Raw genomic sequence first — 25,633 nt, 5'->3', positions numbered from 1 at the left:
AAGTGGACTTTTCCTGTTTGTTAACGAGCCAAAAAAAAAAAAGACTGAATGGCTCATTGGCCACCAAATCTGAAGTCGCCATCCGCCATCTTGATCCTCCCAAAACAACCACGCCGACCTGTGCGGCGTTAATCGCTAGTTTGGTGGCTGTGAGAAAACGTTCCACAGGTAAATTAGAAAGATTTATTTTGACACTCTTAGTTTGTTTGTAAAGGGTTTTTTCTTAATTTTCTGATGATCTTAATTCACTTTGAACAAAGTTTTGTTGTTGTTGACTTGTTGTTCACTTTCTGCTTCACCTTCAACAAAAAAAAAAAAAAACCAATGCCAACATTTTCCCAAACTTTATCAGTGGATAAGCAAGAAAACACATTTTCTGTGAACATTTTGATGAATTTCATAATACGGAACTCTGCAAATTGAACTTGATTTTCAAATGCGAGGAAACAAGTTCCAATGTTCTGTCGCAGAGACAACAAATGAACGGTGCGTTGAGCGTGTATTTGCCCATTGCGAGTCCTTATTTCCCCAAAACATGTCGAACCGATTGACTTCAAATGTCATGTTTTTCACTGCAAAAAAATGCTTAGTTTTTTTTGCTATGTTATGATGATAGTGCTTCGCAGCGTAATTTGGGAAAAGCGAATCAGGCACAAGGTAATATGCGAGGTTTCTTGCTCGTCACGGTGTTCTATGTCTTTCCTTTGCACTTTGCCTTTTTTGGTTTAGCAAGTCGGATTAAAAATTCTGCATGTTATTGCGATTGAAAAAATGTTTCTACATGACGAATTTTGAGGAAAAACTCCGCCATAATCCAACCTGTAAAAAAGGTCTTCTACACGTTTTGGGAGTACCAAGATGGCGGCCCACTGGCTTCAACCAATCGACATACCGCTCGATGTCGATGTGCTATCCAGTCTTTTTTTTTAATTTTATTTATTTTTTTTTTGCCTAGTGTAGTGGGTCTAACTCTGCGTTGTGTATTTTTTTCTATGATGAATGAGAAGACGCACACGTTGGCTGGTTTCATCCTGTGTGTATTCGGAGTCGGAGACAAATTCACAAACGTTCACGGAGCTCTTTTCACAAAGACCCTCAAAGTTCTTCCACTTAGAAGCCAGAAACTCAAGCGGAAGGGATTTCGTCGAGCCACCCGATAAGCCTGGCTTCAAAATAAAACACGCAGCCGACTGACTTCCTGTTTCTCAGAACTTCAACCAACCCCTCAACTGCATTTCCCCCCCCCCCCTCCCCACCATGAACATTTTTAAACACCCATGAAAAAAAAGAATAAATGCCGGAGCACGTGCTGCCTTTCAAAATAAGAGTGTGCTTCCACGCCCTATTCCTATCCATCACTCCACTACACTAGCAGCAAATTCTGTGCGAGGCGAGATCTGAACTTCGAACTGAAGCCACAGAAATGCGACTTTCGATAGGCGAAAGCGTGAAAATAATAAAAAGGACTAAATGCGGGTTCGGTCACGATGACATTTGAAAAGTGACTCACGCGCACTTTCTTAGGTGATGTGCGACCAAATCAATTTACGGCTGCCAATCGTACGTGTTTGTGGGCGTTCCATTTTTGGTCCAATCAGATTCCAGCCAGTCCCGCGACCTTTCATAATCTCACGGATTTCCGCCGGGATTAGCAACGGCGAACGTGGCGCATCGCTCGTGAACGGGAATGACAGTTGCTCATGGGAAAATGTGGAATCATTTTAGTTTGGTTCGAGAAACTTGCGACAACATGCGTGCGTCTATCCACTTTCCAAGCCGCTGATCCTCATAAGGGTCGTGGGAGCGCCACGCCCTTTTGCTCAGCCAACTTCGGGCAAAAGGGAGACGGCACCCTGAATTGGTCGCCAGTCAGTCGCTGAGCGGGAATCGATCCCACGCTGTCCGCACTGAAGTCAGGCGTGTGCACCACTGGACACATCTTGACGACATGTCATAACCTCCAAAATTTAAATAGGGCAACGGCCTCAGGTACGAGTGAGCCAAGATTTTGGAAACGTGAGCCATACATTTTTATTTATTATTATTATTACTTTTTTTTTTGCTTTGATCCGAGCACAGCGAGCATGACCACGAGCGGAACTTTTCCAAGAGAATTACTGAACAATTGTTCCAAACAGTGTCGATTGCCAACTCCCAGCTGAAGTTTACGCTCAAGGGAAACATGAAACAAAGACAATTATGCCTTATCTAAAAACAAAACTACTTTTATTTCATTAAGTCTGCTTAGCTTTATGCTCACAACAATGCGACGCACCATTGACAGCGAAACCAATAGCACAAAAGGTGAAGCAACACAAGTAGACATGTCGTTTACATTGTACTATATAAAAAAAATATAAAGTACAATATTTGAGTGCTATTTTTTTCCATCAAAAACGCATTAAAAGTTGTTGTTGTTTTTTTGGCGGGGGGGGGGGGTCGTGAGATCAAAACAGATTCTTTGCCTTTCTATTTCAGCAGGCAATATTACATTTGAGATCCAAATGTTTCAAGCGACAGTACTTCATTTGGTACCTCCAGAGTACAAATGTTTTTTTTTTTTTTGTTTCGAGCGTTCGCTGGCACCGACTGAAAAAGGTCATCATTTTTTTTTTTTTTTTTTTGGTTTGTTTTTTAGCCCAGCGTAAGTGCGCACTTCTCCCGTGTGGCCCGAACAAACAGGTTCCAAGTGGTCGCCTGCGGAACCCCTCGTCGTCCTCTCCAAACGCTCTCATCCAATCACGAGCCGGCGCGCTGACCCTCGGATGCACGAGGACCGCGCTGACTCAGCGTTCGGCGGGCCTTAAAAAGCGGTCTCGGCGGCTGCGTCGCCACGGAGACGAGCGAGATGGCGAGACTGCTCGGAGTCGCCTTGGCGCTGACGACGTGCCGCTGGGCCGGGCTCGCCGCCGGGCCTTCGGGTGAGCTATTTGCCGAGACGGCGGGAACGCGTTTCCGGGCGAGAAGTACCTGCGTCGCCGCCGCCGCGTTCTTCAAACGGCCCACCGACGAGAACGAGTACGAAAGAGCGGCTCAAAAACATCAAATCAAATATTTTCTCCTTCTGCCAGTAGCGCCAAGGTTGAAATGCAGTAACGTAGTAGGCCTGCGTGTTCATCGAAAAGGAAGCAAAGTATTTGAACGGTCGCTCGGGACTTTCTGATTGGCACACGTTACCTTGACAAGAAAACATTTGGAGGATTGTTTTCTCTTTGAAGTGCATTTTTCAGATAAGAGGTTTGGTCATTTTTGAACAATTCAACAAACAACCGAATCCATTCAAATGTACTGGAGAACGTAAAGAACAAGTGACTACAAGGAGAAGAAAAAGTACTTGACGGGGTTAAGAATCCATTTCCACTAAGTCTAATAATAACTAAGTTTCAATTGTATGATATGAAATGGTGGGAAAAACATCGGAGCTGTGCTGATTGGCATTTGAGTTTGACAACAACTACCATAAAGATCAAAGTTCGCAATAACGACAAAGGCATTTTTCAACGAGTTGAGTACTGTGTTTGTTTTTGGGACAAGTAGACAATACGGACTTTGAAAAGTGACACTTGCACTTTGTGTAAAAATGCCGACGGCCTCCGCGGACGAGCGCGCCGCAGGCTTTACCGATGACTCGACCCCGTTGAGTCCTGGACTTTGGAAGTACTCGAGTACTCTCGGGCCTCTGTTGCACGTTTGCCGTACCGTCACGTCTCCTCTTTGTGACTTTTGTCGCACGCCGTGCGGCGCTGTTGAGCCACCCCGGTCGTCTGGACGGAGAACGTGTGAATATCTTCCGACTTCCACGAGTAACTGTAATCTGATTACTCCTCTGGAAGTAGTAAAGCGTCGGATGAGTCACTTCCCCCCAAAAAGAGGCGATATTAATTCAAAGGAACGCGTTATGGGCATCACCCATCAGGGGTAAACGTGCGCTGAAAATAATTCACTGTACTTTACTTTTGTAATCGAGTACTTTGTTTTTACTTAAGTGCAGGACTTCGTTTATGACTTCATCTTGCAAGTTTATTTATTTATTTTTTTTAACCTAAGTACAGAGTGTGCTTGTGGGGGGGGGGGGGCCAATGGGTCGGCGGTCCCTGCCGTCCACCGTCTGGGGGGGGGGGGGGGGGCGTCACGCGTGTGTGTGTCTGAACGGGGTTACCACGGTAACTGATCCCATTTTCATCCGTGTCGTCGCTCAGAGTACCAGCTGGACTCGACGGTGACGCCGTGTGAGGCTCTGAGGGGCGGAGCCGGGCAACGGGACCAAAGGCCGCAATGCACACGAGATGGACGCTTTCGGTACGTGAGGGCCGCGAGGGAGATGGCGCGATGCCCTGGCGCGTGGGCAAGGAGAGGCAGGGGGCCGCCGTAGGCCACGACCCCCCCAACCCCCCCGTCGCATCCACTCCAGTGCTGATGTCACTTCCTGGACCACGCCCCTTAAACGCACACAAAACAAATCAGGAATTATATTAGCGGCACAGCAGTTATTTGAAAAATGAAACATTAATCAATGTTCAAATTCCTAAAAGTATACGAATTCTTCCATCCATCCATTTTCTGAGCCACTTATCCTCACGAGTGTTGCAGGAGTGTTGGACGCGGGCTACGCCCTCAACCGGTTGGCGGCCAATTGCGGTGCACCTTTAAAAAACATGTCCTTGTAATCTTTTTTTAAATTATTTTTATTATGATCGTTATTCATGAGAGTGCTAATCTCTAATAAAAGGGCGACTATTTTTGGAGGGTTGGAACATTTAACGCGTGCGCGTGTGTTTGTAGGCCTGTCCAATGCAGCGAGCGGGGCCAAGAGTGTTGGTGCGTGGACGGCGAGGGACAGGAAGTGGCCGGGACTCGAACCAACGGAACCGTCGGACAATGTAAGACCGACGGTCACGTGACTCGCTGGCTCGCCCCCCCGACGAGGCCGCAAGTCGCTGGTGTCTTTGTCACTATGGCGACAGGCGCGACGCCGTGCCATCTTCAGTCCACCCTGCGATGCTCGCCGTCGGGTCACTTCCTGCCGGTGCAGTGCGACGCCGCCGTGGGGCAGTGTTGGTGCGTGGACCAGGACGGCGTGGAACTGTACGGGACCAGACAGACGGGGACGCCGCACGAATGTACGCGCGCCCCGGCGTTTGTTGGGCGTTCTCCGTTCCGGTCCAGTGATGAGCTCGGTTCTGCTTTGACTTTGCCCGTCTGTGTTGACCCAAAGCCACCGCAAACGTCACCCCGCAGAACGGCAGTGAAAACGCGTCGCCTCGGTACATTTCACCGATTCCGTGTTTGGAATCAACTCTCACAATTCAGGTTCAGGAAAGATATCGGAAAAAAAATTGCAATCTGTAAATTAAACAGAAGGAACATCGATCAGCGAGAGCAAAATCAGTACTCGATTCCTCCTGAGAAAAAAAAAAAAAAAAAAAAAAAGCGCTGCTTTCGGCTAGCCGCGAGCGTTTCCTCTTCCGCGGCCGTCGTCGTGAAAGTCACGGCCGGCTGCTCAAGTAGCTCCAAAGTCGTTTGTTCCGACGTCGGCCGCGAGCGCACCGTCCGGTCTCGCGCTCCGCCGCTAACCCCGCGGTCGACGGCCTCCTTCGTAAGGTTCCCCAAATGGAGATGGCCGCGATCGAGCGGGCTCCCGTTAAAATGTTGCCACGTGCTCCAGATCAGCAAGTTCCAGGCGAGTCCCGGCGCAGAGACGGACGGGTAAGGTACGCTTGTCGGGCCGCGCCGGTCGGACCTGAACGCGGTCGGATGCGGAACCGCGGCCGCGCGGACCCGCTCGCAGCGAAACCTTTGACTCCGTCCGCCGCAGGTCCCGGCAGCTGCTCGGCGCTCTCTCGTCGTCTCCTCCACACGGCCGTCTCGTCTTCGCCGCCGCAGTGTTCCGGAGACGGCGACTTCCTCCCCGTTCAGTGTCGGCTGGTCAACGTGACGGACGGGCGAGAGCTGGACTTGCTGCGCGCCTTCAACGCGTAACGGCGAGCGCGCGTCGGCCAGCTGGTGTAAACCGGCGACAAGCTAATCACGCCGGTTTGTCTCCTTTGACAGCTTCCCCGAAGCCTTTTCCACGTTCCGATCTTTTGGCAAGTTCTTCCCGCTGGTTTCCGCCTACTGCTTCTGCTCCGACGGCAGGGGGCGCGAGATGGCCGACACGGGTAACCCCCGCCCCTCGCCCCGCCCCTCGCCCCGCCCCTCCGAGGATGACGTTTGTCGATGTTTCGGCGCAGGCGTGGAGCTCCTGTTGTCGGACGTGTACGACTCCGCCTTCTCCGGCGCGGGCGTCGCTCGTTCCTTGGCCGACTCGACCGTGTTCAAAGTTCTTCGCAGGAGGACGCTGGCCGTTCGCCTCGCCGTCGGCGGACGATTCCGATGTAAGTCAGACAGCGAGCGAGGAGGAGTTGAGGGAATCGTACCAAAAGCCAAAACCGTTGCTTGGCGGCAAAATCACGGACCAGAGATTGAAGGGCTTTCTTTGAATCTTCTTTTCCTTTCGGCTTGTCCCGTTTGGGATCTTAGACGAATTCACCTTTGTTTGGCACAGTTTTGACGCCGGGTTTAAGGGGAGAGACGCTTCCAGCGCCTGCTATTAATACCCAGGCCGTCTCCCGTCCAAGTACTAACCGGGGCCAAACCCGCTCAGCTTCTGAGATGTGACGAGGTCGGATCGGGGTTCCATTTCTTTTGGTTCTTTGGCAATTTTCACTCAAAGTTGCGTTCTCTTGTCTCTTGTGTAGATTGTAGCTTGTCATTCACGTCACGGTAATCCGTAAAAGTGGCGAATGAATGAAGGCAACTGGACGGCTTTTTGTCCGAAAGGCTTCCCTCAAATTTATCGTTCATACCTGGCTTGCTTTGGTTAGCAATGAATATTTTTTGTTTGTTAACATTTTTGTGGTAAGTTTGAAAAAACACAAAATTGTTCTTAAAAAAGTTCTGATTGGAATCTCAACGCCGTAATCTGAATCTGTGAATGTGGCGCGTGACGTCAATGGATGACACCGATCTGACCGTAGTGCAGACCAACACCCGGAACGCAATCCGTGACCGTAGTGCAGACCAACCCCCCCACCGCCAGAACGCAATCCGTGGCCTTAGTGCAGACCCCCCACCCACCCCACACCCGGAACGCAATCCGTGGCCTTAGTGCAGACCCCCCCTCCACCCCACCCCCGGAACGCAATCCGTGACCGTAGTGCAGACCAACCCCCCCACACCCGGAACACAATCCGTGGCCGTAGTGCAGACCCCCCCCCACCCCACACCCGGAACGCAATCCGTGGCCGTAGTGCAGACCCCCCCCCACCCCACACCCGGAACGCAATCCGTGACCGTAGTGCAGACCCCCCCCCCCCCACCCCACCCCCGGAACGCAATCCGTGACCGTAGTGCAGACCAACCCCCCCACCGCCAGAACGCAATCCGTGGCCGTAGTGCCGACCCCCCCCCCACCCCACACCCGGAACGCAATCCGTGGCCTTAGTGCAGACCCCCCCCCACCCCACACCCGGAACGCAATCCGTGACCGTAGTGCAGACCCCCCCCCCCCCCGCCCCACCCCCAGAACGCAATCCGTGATTGTCTCCGTATTCCGTGACTTTTCTGAGCGAGGCGTCGATCCCGGCAGGTCCTTCGGCGTGCGAGGACGAGCAGAGGGCGGCGACGGCCACGTCGGACGTTTTCGTACCGTCCTGCGAGGAGGACGGGGCCTTCTCCTCCAAGCAGTGCCAGCAGGGGGGGCAGTGTTGGTGCGTGGACCCCGCGGGGGCGGAGCTTCCTGGGACGCGGCAGCGCGGAGACTCCCCGGTTTGCGGTGAGTGTTTGGCCCTGCCGATTCTCAACCGGGCTTGTGGACAAGCGGTTAAAAAGCTCAAATTCCGCCGCGGGGTTCTCGGTTGAAGTCGCGGACTGGCAGAAAAAAATGTGGGCGGAACCAAAACCGTTACACAGAAGTGGGTCACAGCAGCACGGCGGGGCTGGTTTAGTGGTCGCCTCCCATCCTGCAGTCCAGGGTCATTGAGCAATATCCCGAATCCTCAGTTACTCCCGCATCCGTTTCCTAAAAACGACCAATCCCAAAAAAGTGCATTTTTTTCTTTGTATTTGCATGACCTGCAACTTTTCACACATTCCGAAAGCATCTGATCAATTTCGCAGAATTTCAAATCTCAATGACTGTCCGCGCCTGTTTGGTTACAAAGTGTGTTTCCTGCCGTTGGCGGGCGACCGGTCCGGGGTGTTCTGCCGGGTGGGACTCCAGCACATCCGTGACCCGAATGAGTGCAGACTCCCCAGAAAAAGAAGGGAAATCGCACAAATAGGAATGCCGGCGACATTAACGGTTCTTCACTTTTTCTCGTGGTTGTCTGTCGAGGTGGAGGAGGTGACGCGGCCGACGACTGCGCCTCGCTACGTCGGGCGTCGCTCTCTCGCTTGTTCTCGGGTCCCCTCGAAGCACGTCTCCCCGTGGGCCCGTCCGCGGGACATTCGGCTTCCTGTCGGGCTCTCCTGCGACCGGTCGAAGCTCTCCTTCCCGTGGAGGCGGATCCGGTGTCCTTCCTGTCCGTCGCGGCGGACGTCCTGCACGGGGTCTTCCCGTCGGCGGGCGAGGCTTCGGAGGCCCTGGCCGGCCCGTCTCCTCGCCGTCTGCAGGAATCTCTGTTTGGCGGAAAGTTCCTGAAGAACGCGGCCAGGTTCAACCTCAGCGGCGCGGTGGGAGCGCGGAGTGTCGTGCGCGCGGATGCCGCCGTCCGCCGCCCCCGGCATCAGGAGCTGGTCCTCGCCGTCAGCCGTGCCCTGGAGGACCGGGACTTCCAGGCCGGCCTCCGACTCGCCTTGGTGGGCGCCGCGGCGTCTGCTTCCTTGCGGCAGGTGAGCAAACGCTAATGCTAAAAGTAAGCTTAATGGTACTGTAATAATACACGTTATGTCTCTGTCATTGCTACTGTTAATTCTACAGTTTCAGCTACGCGAAATAAACACATCAATGATAATGCAAAATTTAATGTTCATGTTAGATATTGAACGCGAAATGCTAATGATAACAACAATGCCGGTGCTACATGTTACTGAAATGCTAACCAGTGCTTTTTTTTTTTTTTAATTGAAGAGTTACTGTTTCATGCTAAATGATCACGCTAATTTTAACATTAATGTTACATATAGGAGGCTAATACCAATGATAACGCTAAAGGTAAAAGTCAATGCTAATGTCTTTGTCTTTAATGGTAATCTTGCTAAAGTTACTGCGAGATAGTCGCACTAATGTTAACGCTAATGGCAAATTCAAGATTTCACACCATTCTTAGACACAGCACTAACGGCGTTAGTTTTGTGGTTGTAGAGGACGGGGGACTGAGGACGCATCCTTGTGGTGTGCCTCTAGCGTAGGCCCCATATGGGTGAGCCTTTCGGCAACAGTAGCATGAAAGGTGGCGTTGCGGTCAGTCAGTGGAAGGTTGTGCTTAAAACCAGTGATAACGCTAATGCTAATGTGGCGAGGTAGTAAATGGGCCTCCATCGTAACGTAGCGGCGGCGCCCTAACAGGTGCTGACGCCCGTGTTGCGTTCCTGCGCCGCCGGCAGCGAAGACGCAGCAAAGACCGTCTTCGTTCCCAGCTGTACTCCCGACGGATCCTTCCGGGAGGTTCAGTGTCGGGGCGGCGAGTGCTGGTGCGTGACCCCCCGAGGCCGAGAGGTGGCGGGCACGCGGGTGGCCGACGGCCGGCCGCGTTGTCCGTCGCGCTGCGAGAGGGCGAGGGCGGCCGCCCTCGGTGCCAAAGACAAGATGGCGGCGGGGGCCGAGGTCCACGTTCCGGCGTGCGCCGACGACGGACGTTTTCTTCCGCTGCAGTGCGGACCCTCGACGTGCTTCTGTGTTGACCGGGAGGGGGTGCCAACCACTACCCCGTCACTAGGGGGCACCGTTGCCTGTGAGTCAGGAGGCACGTTTGGCGGGCGTCGAGGAGTTTTTCTTGGAGCCTTTCTGCTCTTCGTCCTTCCTCCTCCGACCAATTCTTTTCTCTCCTTTGACTTCCTTTTTTCGTCCTCTTTGACCTTCTTCGTCCTCCACTCCTCTCCTCCTTCCTTCTTCCAGGTCCAGATGTGAACCCTCAGCAGCCTCCCTCGCCCTCCTCAGGTCAGAAACGAAAGCGCCGCCGATACATTTTGAGAAGATTGTCGACTTCCTGTCCCGCTCCCACGCAGGTGAGTGCTCGCGGGCGTTTCAGGAAGTGACGGCCTTCCGACAGGAAGTGAGCGACACGGTGGCTCTCTCCAACTCCTCCCACTTCCCCGTGGGATACGCGTTCCTATTGGCCGAGGGTCTGCGTCTCGCCCCCGAGGAGCTGCCGGTGGCCCAATCGGAGGAGATTTCTCATCTCTCCGATCGGCTGCTGAGCCGGTCCAAAGCTGCGCTGCGATTGGCCGCCTACTCCAGTGAGTCCCGCCCTTCTCCCCGATGGCCCCTTCATCAAATCAGTTGAACCGCAAGATTGGTGTCAGGCAGCACACGATTCATTCGCTCAAATTCATCTTCGGTCACGCTTGGCCTCACGCGGGTGGCGGTTGTGCCGGGGCCGCTCCCAGGCACCTGCGGGCTGTTTGAAGACACGGGCGGCGCCCAAGTTGCCGATGGCGTAGCGGTGGACCCGCCTGACGTTGGCGTGGGCAGTGCGGGATCGATTCCCGCTCAGTTAACGTCGCTACGTGCCTGGGACAAGTTCAGGGTGGAGTCTGCGCTGGGATGGGCCTTGTGAGGATAAGCTACTTGGGCAATTGTGGCTGAATAATATTCTCCTTTTCGATTGTCCTGCATTTTAATGTTGGTCGTCGAGATGTTAGCTGAAGAGTCAAATATTTCTTTGTACTGAACATTGTGATGGTTTCGAATTTGTGTTCATGACAACGGGCAGCTCAATTTGGCCAAACGGGGTAAAGCTGCCCCCGTTCTCGGACCACCGCAGAAGAATTTTGAGTTTGCAGATAATCGCGAATATCTTCCCGTGGGCTGGAATCATTTTCCGCTCTCCTTCGGCTCGCGGGCCGAAACCCGCCGGACCTTCACTTGCGCTTTCAAAGACGGGAAAACAAATCGATTGAGTCAAGGAGACGGACTGCAGACCGATTTCGTGGAGCGCGCTCAAGTGTCGCCGCGAGTGGCAAAAACACGCCACGAGCGGACCCGACCCGACCCGCAACCTCGTGATATTCTCTCCTGGTTCTTTTCAGCCATGCAGATGTTGCAGCCCGCGGGACGTCTCGCTTATGAGCCCTTCACTCCGCAGTGTGGCAACGGCGGGGAATGGCGGCCCACGCAGTGTTACCACAACACAGGTTACACAAACGCATACACACGCACTCACTCACACACGCTCACATTTTTGGGTATGTGTGCAGGTCAGTGTTGGTGTGTTGACGAAGATGGCGACTACGTTCCCGGATCTCTCAGAAACCGTTCACGACCTCTGCTCAGATGTAAGCACGCGTACAACAAAAAAACACACGCAAACAAATATCCAAATATGTGTTTTGTGGCGCAGGCCTCACACGCTGCGAGAGAGCGCGGACACACTCGCTGCTCTCTGGTTGGATGAAAGCCTCTGACATCACAAGTACAGCCTCAGGGTACCGCCCACAGTGCGACAAGGTAAGCGCGCGCACACGCTGGCTGCCTATTGGCTCCAGCGGAGCCACGTGACAGGAAAAGTGTTTTTGTGTTTGCGCGCCAGGACGGCGCCTTCTCCGTGCTGCAGACAGAGGGCGCCGCAGGCTGGTGCGTGCACCCTGTGAGCGGCGAGAGACTGCGCAACGCCACGCCGGGCCCGGATGGACGGCTCACATGTATGCGCACACCGCACACAGACGCACAGACAGGTGGTCACCTTAAATCCCAAAGGTTGGGGGTTTGTGGCCTCGTCCCAGTGTCCTTGAGCAAGCTTTTAAACCTCCGGTTGCTCCTGAAGCTGCGTCATCGGGAGCTGAATTTCACCGTTTTGCGGGTCGGGTTCAGGTCCCAGTCGGTGCGAGCTCCAGGGTCTCCAGTGTCGTCCCGACGGCTCCTTCGTCCCCCTTCAGTGTGACGTCACTTCCTGCTGGTGCGTGTCTGAGGATGGACAGGAAGTGGAAGCGACCCGGCGACTCAGAGCGACGGGACGCACGCCGTCTTGCGACCGTGAGTCCTCCCTGAACTGAAGTCTCCCGTCAAAGCCTAGCGTGTCAAGCCGTGATTGGCTCACGCGCTACAATCCGAATGAATCCGAGTACACGCCGAGGCCAGCGCCACCGATTGGACCAGACAGGAAGTGCGTGTCGCGTCCCCAGGTCCCGCCGCTTGCCTCCCCGCCGTCGTCGCCCGCGGCGCCCTCCTCTGCCGCCCCGCGCAAAACGGCCGCCAGAGCTGTGACCTCGTCTGTCACCGCGGTTACCACAACTCTCTTCCTGTCGGCGGCTTCACGTGCGACACGGCCGCTCGCCGCTGGGAAGGCGACCTCCGACCTCTACCTGCGGCTTGCCAGAGTATGACCTTTGAACCTGCACAAGTATTTTCCAGAACGGTACTCATTATGTGCACGTGTGTGTAGTGATTTCACCTCCTCAGCGTCTGTGGGCGTCTCAAAATTGGTCGTTGGCAGCGCCGTGTTCGAACCCTCGAGCGATACGCTCACAGTTGTTACACGACATGACCAGCGGGGGGCTCTGCTCAGCTCAGGTTTCATCCCACACACGCACACGCAAAACATGTAGACGCGCACACGTCCGCTGGAAGGAGTGAATGGAGAGGGCTTCCTATTGGCCGCAGCAAACCATGTGACTCAGCTCAGGTCACGTCAAACACGCAAAAATGACGAGAACACAGTGAAAAACATAATGTTTATGTGTGTGCGTGTGCGCGTGTGAAGCTCCCCGCGTCACGGCGCAGCGTGTCTCAATGCGATGACTCTCCGCTGCACGTGCGTTGTCACGGCGACACGTCATTGAGCGTGACAGTCATCTGGAGCGTCTTCACGTCTGACCTCCCGACCTCCGAACTGCCGGCCCTCCACGACATCGGTGAGTCGACGTGCGCGCCGCCGAGCGTGTCGTTTTTGTCACTTCCCGTGACGTGACGTCACGCCACGATTTCCCTCGCGCCAGCGGCCTTCCTCGACGTCTCGCGTCTTTTGGAGCGTTTCGAGCGTCTGCTGGCTCGGCGCGTCGACGCGGCCTCGCGACCTCAGCTGGTCTCCGCGACGGGGCCCCGGCTGGGCTGTTCCCGCGGTTACCGCCTGAGCGACGACGGCGAAGGCTGCGGTGAGTTCCTTGATGACGTCGTCACGGATTTTTGGGGAATCGATTGCTCGTTTTTGACTCCGTAATCACAGCAGGAATTAAAAAATATATTTTGGGTCATATTTGATTTATTTATATAATAATAATGTAAGGTTTTTGTTTTTTTTTTTTTTTTTGAGCTAACAAAGTCCGGCACAATTTATTCACTTGTATTTCTTTGTCTATTTTGTGATTTTGGAGATAGGAATGATTCCGAAGTTAGGAATAATTGAATAGGCGACTACGTCGAATTCATTTGCTGTGCTGGGTCTGTGATGACGTCATCCTTGTGCGCAGTCGTTTGCCCCGCCGGCAGCTACTCTGCGGAGGGGGCGTGTCTTCTGTGTCCCGAGGGAACCTATCAGGACACGGAGGGGCGGGACTTCTGCAAACGCTGTCCCAGAGGCTCCTCCCCTCCGGGGGCCTTCGCCTTCGATCATTGTGAGCTGTCAATCATCCGCAGGACCGACGTCATCAGACACAAATTAATTACGCGCGTGCGCGCAGGTGAGACCGACTGCGAAAGGCGTGGCCTCCGCTGCTCTGACGCCGGCGACTTCCTGCCCGCTCAGGCTGACTTCCTGTCTGGCGGCTGGCGCTGCTTTACCGGCGAGGGGGCGGAGCTAAAGTGGACCACGAGTGACACGCCCCTCACCGATGACGATTGCTCAGGTGACATCCAGGCAACCAATCAGGGGGAGGAAAAAGTCATGCGATTGGATTTGGGAAAATGGAGTGGATCCATTTCTGAAAATTGGCTGTTGAAATGAAAATCTGATTGCCAAATTAGATTAGATCAATTTTAACCTGAATCAAATCCTCAATTTGTGTTGTTGACATTTTTTAGTAGCCCAGCAGTTTGGTGGATTTCAGGAAGTTCAATTCTAACGCGATCTCCGTTTGCTTTTTTTCCCCATCTTAAGCGATACACGCGTATCAGTTAAAAACGTGAAATAATCCTCACTTGTGTTTAGAATTTGTGATGGTTGCCCTCACGCATCGTTTTTTTTTTTTTTTTTATCAGGACAACACAGCACGTCGGGCACATTTTGCTCGCCATTAGTTGACAGACGCAAAATGCAAAGCGCTCCAAAGTTGAGATTGCGGCTTGGAATTGAAAGCAATCGGCCTGGGAAAAGTTATTAAAAATCAGCTTCCGGTCCTTCTGCTTCTTCAAAAACATCCAAAATGAGAGCGACCATGTTGGATATCCTACCATTTTTAAAATTATTATTATTTTTGAATGCAAATTAACAACACAGCGAATCTGACTCGACCCTCCCAGTTTTGAATCCGGATCAGACTAATCTGGTTTGACTCTCCAACTGGGATTCAAGTACGATGGATTCCGTGATCCTGGCTGGCAAAGTCCGAATGACCTTTTTGGACCAACGGGGCCCCCACCTCATTTGCGCATCGCGCGTGTGTTTGTTTTCGTTTGTGCAGTTCTCGGCAGGTTTCGGGCTGTGCCCAGGTCAGAGGTCATCTTCGGCGCCGCAGACACACATGTCCTTCAGAGTCTGACCTCTGACCTCAGAACATGTGCCCAAGGTAATACCGCGTTTGTACATGCGCCAGCTGTTGCGGCGTCGTGTAGTCATGCATGTGTTTATTCCGCAGCGTGTGCAATGGACGCATCCTGCCACCATGTGGCGCTGTCCGGCAGCCGGTGTGAAGTGTACAGCACACACACTTTGAACACACACTGCAACACTTCGGAGCAGGTACACGCGGACACACGCACACAGGTGTACAAACACACACACACACACACACACTGTGCACGTGTGCAGGTGAAAGGGTTTCTGGGTAACGGTGAGGCCCAGCGCTTTGATTGGTTGAGGTGCTTCGTGAAGGTGAGGGGCGGGGCCTCCAACGTGCAGGTCATCAGGAAGATTGGTGCGTAACCATGGCAACCAGGAATTGCGCGTGTCTGCGTGTGCGTCTCTTTATACGCTCGGGTGTGTTTTAGGGGCGGAGTCTACTTCTGAGTTCACGAGGTCATCGATGACAAAGGCGGAGTCCGGCGTGTTTCGGACGTCGGCATTCGCTGACGCGTCGCTGGCCGACGCCCGTCGCTTCTGTGAGCTGGGGTGTCGTCGTGACGACTGTTGCCACGGCTTCGTCCTCAACCGGAACAGCCTGAACGGCGGTACGACATCCAGTGTGTGTTTGTTGTGTTGTGTGTGTTGTCGTGTAGTTGTCTAGTTCTTTTGTGCTTGTACTTGTGTTGTTGCGTGTATGTTTAGTGAAGTTGTTGTTTGGGTGGTATGAGCTCAGCCGGTGATTGTGTAGCTGTTTTGTGCTCATGTTGTTGTTGTTTGTTTGCGCTTGTCCTGCGTCACCTTCCGTTACCGCGGAGACACGACTTGTCCGGCTGACCCTTTTTGCCCCGCCCCCTCAGGTTCCGTGCTCTGCGGTTGGCTGAGAGCGCCGTCCGTCTTGACGTGCGGCCGGCGCGACTGGGACGCGATTGGACGGAGCCCCGCCAATCGGACATGCGGGGCGGGGCTATCGTACAACAAGCAGCGCCGTCATTTCCTGTTTGACTTTGGCGGACAAAAATTTAGCATCAGTAAGAAATGTTGGAAAAACAACTACATTCCGGATGGCGACAATGATACACTCAAAGAGTATACTGGATATAGAGTGCATCCGTATACATTGTTAGAACGTATACGGATGTATAAATAAGGAAACGTACGTGTGACACGTTGCCAACAGGCGAGGCGGCGCTTCCTGCCTCCAGCGGGGACAAGAAGGACTACCAGGCGTCCATCGTTGACTTCCAAGCCGTCTACCTGAAGACGGGTAGAGCGCCACGTCGTCCTCACGCCGTGCGTTGACGTGATGTCATGTGACCTTTCTCCTCTTTCAGCAGCCCAATCGGACGCTGCTTCCTGTGCAGTTGCTGCTAACTTGACTCAGCCGCTTGATGGTTTGGAGTAACTTCAACTGCTTTAGCGTGTGTGTGTGTGTGTGTGTGTCTGCATAGTTGTGTACGTGTGTGTATATGCTTATGCGCAGGTTCGGTGCTGAAGAAGTTCGCGTCGCTGTCAGAAGACGACGTGTTGGTGGACAGCAAGAAGTCACTTCCTGTGCTGTCCTTCTTGCTCAACAAGAAGCTCTTCACTTCCCAGAATGCTTTGCTGTGGTGCCTTACACGTGTGTGCGCGCACACACACACACACACACATGCACACGCAGGTACACAACGCAAACACGAACTACGCGTTTTTTTTGTTTGTTTTTTTTTGTCAGGCTGCGACGACGAGCCGTCCTGCTCGGTGGCAGAGCTGAGCGACGCCAACTCCTCAGATTTCTTCAACTGCTTCCTGTTTCCTGACAGTCGAGCGTGCGGCGACTACGACACGCCGCTCGGGCGCCCCTGTCGCCTCCTGCTGGACAGGAAGCTCAGCAATGCCTTCAGCAAGAAGGGTACGCCCGTGTCATATGTCGTGCGTGATGTCATCACACAGCGGTTCTGTGTGTGTGTGTGCGCGTGTGCGCGCGTGTGTACCTGGTCCTAAATGCAGTGGACCTCGGGGGTCCGGTGAAGAGCTTCTATGAGCGAGTTCCCTTCAAAAAGATGGTCTCCTATTCGGTGCGCAATCGACTTACCGTGAAGTCAAACACACCACTGCCTGACGGGTAATACACACACACACACCTTCTTTTATGCGCATACACACGCATATTTCATATTTGTGTGTTTGCAGCTTCATGGATTGTGAGCGTCGTTGCGATGAGGATGCTTGTTGCCGTGGTTTCGGCTTCATCGCAGACTCCAAGAATGGTAGCACACAACGTATGTTGCAAATACACATGTAACACTCGTGTAACACACGAGTAACTGTGTGTGTGTGTGTGTGTGTGTGTGTGTGTGTGCGCGCGCGCAGGTGGCGCGGGTGTTGCGTGTGTGATTCTGATCAGTCTCGGAATTCAAACGTGCGCAGAAGACCGGCAGAGCTCTTGGACCGTTCACGATTGTCCACCAAATGACGTTCACACTGCGCCACACCCCTTTGGGTGGTACCAAAAACCCGGTAGAACACGCTGGATACAAAAAACACCTGACAAGAACACACGCGGATGGACTAAGTCCACTTTTGTGGGTTTTCAGTCAATCGGTGGACTTCGTCTCCGGCCTTGTGTCCCGCCTTCACTCTGCCGACGCCTCAAAATAACGGTAAGATGAACCCGTATCCACCCGCCGTGACGAAGTAATACCGGTCTGTACCGAGTCAACGCCGGTGACCGCAAGGGAAGGATCCAAGTTGCGACGGGTCACGGTCAGGTCGGCGACAAACTGCCACCGATGACCGAGTCGACGTTTCGTCAGCGTAGAAAGCAGTTGCAGAACTCTGCCGATTCTAAAGATGCCAGGGGAGTAGAACCCGAGCTGCAGCATTCGGAATGAGCTGGGAGTCCTGTCAGAAGACCGTTACAATAGCCGAGATGAGCTTGCGTGGTCTGCTTGGCATGTCCTAGCCTTCACTCTGGATCAGCTTCTAGAAAGAAAGCGAAAGCAATCTTATCTTACCAAGCAAAGGCAAGCGCGAGTAGGATCAGCGTCTGCGCTGCGGGTAAGACCAGGTTCGGTTCGGTTGCGTTACGTACGCTTGTGTTGTTGTGCGTCAGCATCCGTGGACGAGTGGAATCTGCTCCCCGAGGCGTCGCTTCTGCTGGACGCTTCGTCTCCTTCCTATGACGTCATCCACATCAGCCGCGACATCGCCGCCGACCCGGTCCGGACCAGAGACTGGTGTCTCCACGGTAACTCGGGCCTAATCATTCCGAAGGCATTTTTATGTCGTGGACTTGGACAGTTCCCGAAAGTTTCCGCTGACAATTGCAGACATACAATCAACTTTGTGAAAATTCCTCTGTTTCATCGTTCCTGACTCCGCAATCGCCACAGTCTTTATGTCGTCGGCTCTAAGGTTGACTTGCGGGCCGAAACCCGTGCGCGTGTTTTTCGTTTGTCGTAGCTCGGGGCCAACCCGAGTCGCGCGTCACATGAAACGGCCACGCGACTTCCCGTTTCAGCCTGCCGGGAGTCGGAGTCTTGCGCTGCCGTGTCGTTGGCCGAGTTGCCGTCGGCCACCCGCTGCGTCCTTTACCCGGACACCGCCGTGTGCGGCCTAAGCTCCGCCCCCGACTCACCCAGACCCGCCTCCTCTTGCCGTCTGGTGATCAGAGAGCCCGCCCCTCAGGTGTACCTCCGGAGAGGTGAGGCCGACGTGCGTACAAGTCGTTACATCTCGTCGTCCCCGCCGGCGACGAACGTGGCCGTCGCGGGTCACGGCACCCTGCGGGGCGTCGCCGTGGAGACGGCGTTGGGCACGGACAGGAAGACGGTGGTCCAGTTCCTCGGCGTTCCGTACGCCCGCCCCCCGATCGGATCGCTGCGCTTTCGCGACGCTCAGCCGCCGAACTGGACGGGGACGTGGGACGCCACCCGAGCGCGGTAAGCCGGAGCCCGCCCGGGGCGCGAGCTCGACACGGCTGACCCGACCGAGCGTGTCCTTCAGGTCCGCCTGCGTCCAACCGGGCCGAGCCGACGGCAGCGAGGACTGCCTCTACCTCGACGTCTTCCGGCCCGTCGCCGCGGTGAGGCCTTTCACGAATATGCAAATGAGGTCGCGTGACATCGGCTGACATCTTCCTTCCTTCCGTCCGTGCGTGCGTGTGTCAGAGGGGGCGTGTCCCGGTGCTGGTCTTTTTCGTCAACCCGTCGACCAATCGCAGCCGAGCCATCCTGGACGGCTCCACCCTCGCGGCCGTCGGCGACATCGTGGTGGTGACGGCGGGGTACAGGACGGCCGCGCTCGGCTTCCTCTGCGCAGGTCGACATACGTGAAAAACGCACGTTTGCGTACACGCGTGAACGCCGACTACGTTTGTTTGCGTGTGCGTTCAGGCTCGTCGTCGGGCACGTGCGGCAACTGGGGCGCGTCGGACCAGGAGGCGGCGCTCGTCTGGGTCCACGCCCACATTTCAGCGCTGGGCGGAGACAAGACCAGAGTGACGGTGGGGGCGGAGCGCGGTGGTGCCGACATCATCAGCTTGCGACTCATGCACGACACGCCCCTTTTCCGGCGGATGCTGCTCATGGTCGGTGGTACGTGACGCGTGTATTTCTTTCTTTCTTTCTTTTAATCGACACTTGTTTGTGTGTACTAGGGCGGCTCTCTGTTCTCGCCGGCGCTGTTCCAAACGCCGGCCGCCGCCAGACGTCAGGCGCTGACGTTGGCCGCCGAGCTCCGCTGCGCCACGGATGACGACCGGCGGATGGCGGCGTGCCTCAGGGCGGCGCCCGTGCACACCCTCAACACCGCTCAGACCAAGGTACGGCTCCGGAGTCCCGCCCCCGCCCCCGCCCGCGTCGGCGTCGCTCACGTGACTTTCGCCGTCTTCAGCTGCTGGCCGCCAGCGGGCCCTTCCGTTCCTGGTCGCCCACGCGCCGCCAAGACGCCAAAGCGCCGGTCTCCCTGCGCAGAGTCGACCTTCTCCTCGGGACGTCGCAGGAGGACGGAATCATCGGACGAGCGCGCGGCGTCAAGGTCGGAGGTCGCAGCGCGTCGGCGACACGTGGGCACGCGCGCGCGCAAATAACACGCCTGCGGCTTGTGTTCTTAGGACTTTGCGGCCACGCTGCCCGGCGGCGGCGCCAAGGCGGCGTTTTACGAGGCGCTGAGTCGCTCGCTGGGCGGAGCCTCAGAAAATCCGCTGCTCAAGGAGGCGGCGACCTGGTTCTATTCGCTGGACCATAGCTCCGCCCCCGCCGGATACAACCTTTTCTCCCGCGCGCTCGACAACGCCACCAGGTCAGAACAGTGCGCGTGTGCGTGTGTGTGTGTGTTGTAGCAATGAAAAAAAATCAAAGGTTGGATCGGCGCAAAAGAAAATTTGACCTTTGACTTGTGTAAATATTTGATTTCGTATAAGCTTGAAATATGGAACTTCAAGTGCCGTTAGTTCGTAACGCAAAGAACCGTTTTGCTTTCGGCTGAAGGTTTTTGCTCCACGTAAACATAAATTGTCTCAAACATTTGCAGCTGCCATTAGAATACGTTAACAACTGGTGAATTATAAACAATTATGACTGTGCTAAATGAAAAGAAATTCTTTGACGCAGGATACATTTTTGCGTCCTTTCTTTTCTACGGAAACTACTCGAAACTGCAAAAAAACAACATCGAGAGGTCTTCACGTCACGAGTATGTTAGCCTCTAATATTTGACACGTGCAGTATTTAGATGTATCGTTTTTTTTATGGCAACTATTTATTTCTATTGTGCCTGAGGACAATTTTTAAGTCTTGAGTGATTGACGCAAGCAAGGCCCGCGACGGACTGGTGACCAGTGCGCAGAGCGTTGTCCGGCTTTCGCCGAAGTTAGTGCACCCGCGGCCCTTGTGAGGATAAGCGGCTCGTCAACTGGATGCCCGAATGCACATTTTTGGAATGCGGGAGGAGAGAAAACGAGTTTGGGCGCCACCTGCACACAAAACGGCCACAGCTCAGATTTGAACCGACGACCTCCGAACTGAAAGGATTTTGACACACTCGCAAGCGACAGGAACGGGAAAGATTTCAATGAGCGATACGATTTTGTGTTGCAGAGACATGTTCATCGTGTGCCCCACGCGGCGGATGGCCCGCCACTTCGCCAACAGCGGCGCCAACGTCTTCGCGTACCACCAGCCGGCGCCCGGCGACAGGTGGGGAGCGTTCCCCGCCGGGCTCGCCGCCGAGCTCGCTTTTCCCGTCTTGACGAGGGCCGACTTCCTGTTCGCAGGGCCGACGTCTCGGTCCCGCTGGACGTGCAGTTGGTCTTCGGGGCTCCTCACCGGCCCGTCGGCTCGCGGCGTTTCACCGGCGCCGAGCGCCGCCTCTCGTTGGCCGCCATGACCTACGTGGCCAACTTTGTCGCCGGCGGGTGAGGGCTAACTGATGGGCAGCCTGAAAGTCTGACGTGTCTGTCCTCCCTCGCGACAGAGCGACTGTCTTTCTTCCTGTCTCACTCGCCAGACTGTCTGACTTTTGCTGCCCGTCTCGCTACTTCGCTGACTACTTGACAAACGCGCACAAAAAAAAAAAAAAAAGAAGTGACCGACCGAACGGCGGGCGGCCAGTTCGCTCGTCCGTCTGCAACGTCGTCGTTTTTCTCTTCTGACAGCGATCCAAACCCGTCAGCGTCGTGGCCGGCGACCGCTCTTCCCCGATGGCGTCCGGTCCTGCCCTCTGTGGCCCCTCCCGCCTTCCTGGAGCTAAGCCCCGCCCTCATCCAGAAGCCAAGCCCGGCCGACCGCAGCTGCTCTTTCTGGGACGACCTGACGAAGACCCTCGAGCGGCACGGTCGGTGGCGTCGCTCGGCGGCGACCCCGTCGGGCGAGGGCGACCTCTCACCCTGACCTCCTTCTCGCTCGTAGGCCGACCGGGGGCGGAGCCCGCGTTCGACCCCGAACTTCCGGTGGACGGGCCCGACGGCCGATCGCCAGGCGGCGCGGATGCGTACAACTGACGGTGCCGTCGCCGCGCCGTGATGTCATCGCTCTCCGTCCGATCGCACGTCAGAACAACGTTCTGATTTTTGACGATCAGTTCTGTCTTTGATCAAATCGCAAATAAACAAAAAGTACAAATATCGACCTGGTGATCGTCGTGTTTGTCGCAAACGCGTAGATTAACCGTGTGTACACACACACACACACGTGAGTGGGGTGAATAAATGAAGCAAACACACACTGAGCACACACCCATTTGTGAACACACACACACGTGTGCGTTCGGACGGGCGTCCATTGTGAGGTGCGGAGGGGGTGTGGCCCCACCCGCCCTTCAGGCTCCGCCTCTCTGCAGGCGACCGCTTTAAAAGTCAAAGTACTCGCGCAAAAGTCCGAATACTTGCGCACAAAAATGTGGACCGTGACCACAAGATTGCTCGCCATGGGGATCGCAGGTCAGCTCAGGTCAAAGTTCACGCTCCAAGCCGTGTGCGGGTGCATCCGCGGGGGTGTGAAGTTTGTCATTTGTCGAAAATGTTCGCAGCGTGGATCATCGCGGGTGGCGTTTCCACGACAACACTCCCGGCGACGGTCAGCGAGGCCAGCGGCTCGTCGACGGTCGTCATGACGACACACCGGCAGGAAAACAGTACGCAACCGTACACCCCAGGTCCTGTCTCCACGGCAACGACCACCAACGGGACGACCGTCGCTCCGACGCGGGGCGACGCCACAGGGGGCGCTACGACTAAGACTCCTCCTCCGACCGGCGGCGCCGTTCCCGGTTGGGGGATCGCTCTTCTGGTTCTGGCCGCTGTGCTCCTCACGCTCCTCCTCCTAATTGTCGTCACCGTGGTCAGCGCCTCCGTTTTTATTCTTTTGATGTTTTATCATTGGTGGCTTGTGGTTAGCGCGTCTGCCTCGCAGCTCTTTGCTTCTGGGTCAGAATCTGGGCTCCGGCCTTCCTGTCTTGTGCTTTTGTGTCTTTTTCTCCCGCGTTGCCAATGTCGCGTGCGCATAATGAATGGTCTGACCGTGAGTGAGAACGCATGCCTGGTTTTGGCAAACCCCGCCCCTTGCCCAGACTCAGTTCGCCCGAAAGCGACCCGGGACAGGAAGCGTAGCGTAGCGTAAAGCGGACGTATGGATCTGTAATGATGATGATGATGATGATGAGGACGCCGACGCTTGCGCTGATGTCGTCTTCTTCTTCTTGCCGTCAGGTGCTGTGGTGCTGCTGCGACGGGGGCCGCCACAACATCCGCGAGGACATCCCGCTCTACACCACGCACTCGAGATTCTGGAACGCCAATCCCGCCCCCGCCTACGTGAGTCTCCGGGACGCGCCGTCGCTAGGACTCGACTCGTCACGTCGCTTTCGCAACCTCCGGGAAAGAAAGCGCAATTGATCACGCAAACAAGCGGCCGAGAAACGCCGCACGTTGGCGTCACGATAGGTCACACGTTGGTCACGCGGCGCGTCGCCCACGTTCTTCGGTCACGTCGTACGTGTGCGCTCTCGTTTCAGGACGGCGTGGACAAAAAATGAAGGCGACCGACTCAGCGGATGGCACGCGACCTCCGACCCCACAAAATGACTCGGGCTGATTGCGTTAAGATCCCGAGATGACATAACAAAGACAATCGGAGACACTATTGATGAGCCCGCCAAGTGTTGGTTTTGCATTCTTTGGGTCCAAGCCAAGTCCGCACGTCCCGAGTGGGCTCGGCTCGGTGACTCAGCGGCCGACTTTGGGGTTTGTCGCCGTGACGAGCCTTCCACTGAACAAACAACCGCTTTTGACGACATTCTTTTTCATCTTCGGCGTTCCCGTGGAAACGTGCTGCCGACAAAATAAAAATATATTCATGTGAAAGTGCCGCTAACAGGATATGTGCCCGCGTTACGCATTCACAGCATTTCAAAAAAATCTGTAATTCGGGATAAGAAATGTCGTCGGATTTCAGGAGCAGATTATTTTGCAGGATGTCCCTAAAATGGTCAAAAATCATTTTGATCAAAATCCGCCACGTCAGTGACTCAAGGAGGGTTGCCCCACTTTGTCAGAATCAGGACTTTACGACAGCATCGATGTTGAAATGTTGCTGGCCAGAAATCATTTTCCTGTGACCCAATTTGGCTCTTTGGTTGGAAAATGCTCGTCACTTTCTTCCGAGTTGAGGCGCTAGGTTCTCGAGCTCAAATAATAATAATAATAATAATAACAGCAGTGAAACAAGGACACGTCCTTTCCAGTCGTGAACAAATTTGATATACATGTCATTTTTGAGACCAAAATGTAGCTAGCTAGCCGGCTTGTTAGCCAGCTGGCCGTCTAGCTGGCTAACAAGCCGGCTAGCTAGCGTTGTCCCGCTGCCGCACCTTGTTAGTCAATATTTCACTAACACGTCACACAGCAGCCACTTTTTTTTTACTTATTTAAACACTCCACTGTACTGTGCCGCGCTGTACGACCCATGGCAGCTTCTAAACTTGTCGGGGGGAATAAAACCATTTTTCCGAGGTCATGATGTCACGTTTGAGTGCGGGCGCGTGTGTGAGGCTTGATTTTTTTTTTTTTTTATTTGTTTGTTTTCCGTTTAACTTGTAAACAACCACGGAATGGGTGGCACATTTTCCACAGGCCGGGCCGGGCCGGGCCAGGCCAGGGACCGGTCCCTTTCTCCTCTTTCGTAAGAAAGCCACTTGAACATGACAGACTTCCTGTCACGTGAACAAATGACAACGTAAAAAAAACATCGCGCACGTCATGCTGTTTTTCCCCCCTTCCGCCACAAGGCGACGCACAATGCTCGTGCTTGCCAGGCCGACGACTGATTTTTCTTTTCTGGTTCTGCGGGTCGCGGACGTGAAAGGCAGGCACGCCCCGAACTGGTCGCCGGCCAATCGCGTGTCACGGAAGCAAACCAACAGGACACCGGAAGGAAAACCGGGAAAGTCGGAAGGAAAACCGGGAAAGTCATTCTTCAATTGACCCCTGCGTGGATATTGCGCAATCCGCGTCACTGACCAATCAGAGGCCAGAGATCCGCATAGACCAAAGCCCGTTTTTTGCTCCCGCCATTTTCTCAGACAACGTTGCATGGTCCAGTATGGGTTTAGTTAGCGTTTTATCGCGTAAACAAAAAATATGGCTAAGAGGTGTAGTCACGGACTTTGTAATCGTGACGACGGGTATCCCGAAAGGCCAGTCGGTGGAGTTCCATTCGTACCCTTTCCAAAACCGAAGACCCGGTACGAAAAATGCCTTCGATGGATCTAACTTTGTGGAAGACCGCATCATCAACTAAATCCATCTAATATCAACCGGAACGCACATGTTTGCACCAAGGTATGCCCTAAATTTGATTTTTAATCCACGTCTCGTATAAATGAATGAGACGTTCTCCGCTAGCATAACACCGCTAAGTGTGAACGATTGAATGAAATCAGAAGCAGAATGTATTTATTGTATTGTATTTGCCATTTTTACTGTTTGTCTTACGTCAGCGCACGTGGCGTGACGTCGCTTCAGGGGGCGTGGCTAAGTGCCCTGTACGGAGGGGTCAATTATTAGAAGTTGAGGTGGATTTTTTTTCCCACGCGTGGTTCTGATCCACTGACTCTGTTCCGGACCCTGTTAGACACCCACAGAATATTTGGCGCTTTCAATCCAAAAGCGACCACAGGAAGCAGTTGACTCTTTAGTTTTTCCGCCAAGCAGACACAGAAGTTTCCGAGCAAAAAGGAGATTTTTGTGGACGGCTTAGAATTGTTGTCGAATGGTTGCTTTCGAATCCGTCTTGTGTCTC

At 54.4% G+C, this 25,633-nt stretch overlaps 2 protein-coding genes across 8 annotated transcripts; both read left to right on the top strand.

Annotated features, from left to right (window-relative positions):
- The first annotated feature begins 13 nt into the window (after positions 1-13).
- On the top strand, positions 14-21,962 carry tg (thyroglobulin). Of its 6 annotated transcripts, none has more exons than XM_061819660.1 (49): positions 14-168; positions 2,639-2,921; positions 4,200-4,299; positions 4,783-4,880; positions 4,965-5,120; positions 5,816-5,975; positions 6,052-6,158; positions 6,231-6,374; positions 7,628-7,813; positions 8,375-8,871; positions 9,548-9,932; positions 10,097-10,138; positions 10,207-10,437; positions 11,230-11,334; positions 11,398-11,475; positions 11,541-11,647; positions 11,730-11,841; positions 12,011-12,172; positions 12,322-12,516; positions 12,582-12,709; positions 12,900-13,050; positions 13,135-13,290; positions 13,606-13,749; positions 13,816-13,980; positions 14,755-14,859; positions 14,929-15,032; positions 15,102-15,207; positions 15,281-15,460; positions 15,713-15,883; positions 16,033-16,119; positions 16,190-16,246; positions 16,336-16,473; positions 16,570-16,746; positions 16,845-16,959; positions 17,028-17,104; positions 17,208-17,354; positions 17,432-17,497; positions 17,950-18,084; positions 18,358-18,778; positions 18,843-18,921; positions 19,007-19,157; positions 19,232-19,425; positions 19,495-19,659; positions 19,731-19,874; positions 19,951-20,138; positions 20,936-21,034; positions 21,112-21,252; positions 21,493-21,671; positions 21,746-21,962. In XM_061819660.1, exons 2-49 carry the CDS (start codon positions 2,849-2,851, stop codon positions 21,835-21,837), a joined length of 7,200 nt encoding a protein of 2,399 aa, XP_061675644.1. In that variant the 5' UTR covers positions 14-168; positions 2,639-2,848; the 3' UTR covers positions 21,838-21,962. The 6 variants fall into 6 exon arrangements, with proteins under 6 accessions (XP_061675644.1, XP_061675643.1, XP_061675641.1 ...); XM_061819659.1 differs by having other exon boundaries at positions 16,187-16,246; positions 17,028-17,116; XM_061819657.1 differs by having other exon boundaries at positions 9,548-9,944; positions 17,028-17,116.
- Positions 21,963-22,329: 367 nt separating this feature from the next.
- LOC133501183 (uncharacterized) lies at positions 22,330-24,308 on the top strand. Of its 2 annotated transcripts, XM_061820725.1 has the most exons (3): positions 22,330-22,675; positions 23,044-23,148; positions 23,349-24,308. In XM_061820725.1, the coding sequence occupies exons 1-3, from the start codon at positions 22,355-22,357 to the stop codon at positions 23,367-23,369; spliced, it is 447 nt and encodes a 148-aa protein (XP_061676709.1). In that variant the 5' UTR covers positions 22,330-22,354; the 3' UTR covers positions 23,370-24,308. The 2 variants fall into 2 exon arrangements, with proteins under 2 accessions (XP_061676709.1, XP_061676708.1); XM_061820724.1 differs by having other exon boundaries at positions 23,044-24,308.
- Positions 24,309-25,633: the final 1,325 nt, after the last annotated feature.

The sequence above is a fragment of the Syngnathoides biaculeatus genome, chromosome 5, assembly GCF_019802595.1.
Source record: "Syngnathoides biaculeatus isolate LvHL_M chromosome 5, ASM1980259v1, whole genome shotgun sequence".
In the NCBI taxonomy this organism is placed as follows: Eukaryota; Metazoa; Chordata; class Actinopteri; order Syngnathiformes; family Syngnathidae; genus Syngnathoides; species Syngnathoides biaculeatus.
Note: the sequence above shows the minus strand (reverse complement) of the source record. Positions and strands in the feature narration are given on the sequence as shown.

Excerpts from the sequence above, each read along its gene's own strand:
- tg (XM_061819655.1), top strand. The coding sequence starts at position 2,849 with ATGGCGAGACTGCTCGGAGTCGCCTTGGCGCTGACGACGTGCCGCTGG. Across the intron at positions 16,120-16,186 it reads AGCCGTCTACCTGAAGACGG|CAGCCCAATCGGACGCTGCT; the intron begins GTAGAGCGCCAC and ends CTCCTCTTTCAG. Across the intron at positions 19,660-19,730 it reads TCAACACCGCTCAGACCAAG|CTGCTGGCCGCCAGCGGGCC; the intron begins GTACGGCTCCGG and ends CGCCGTCTTCAG.
- LOC133501183 (XM_061820724.1), top strand. The coding sequence starts at position 22,355 with ATGTTCGCAGCGTGGATCATCGCGGGTGGCGTTTCCACGACAACACTC. Across the intron at positions 22,676-23,043 it reads TCCTAATTGTCGTCACCGTG|GTGCTGTGGTGCTGCTGCGA; the intron begins GTCAGCGCCTCC and ends TCTTGCCGTCAG.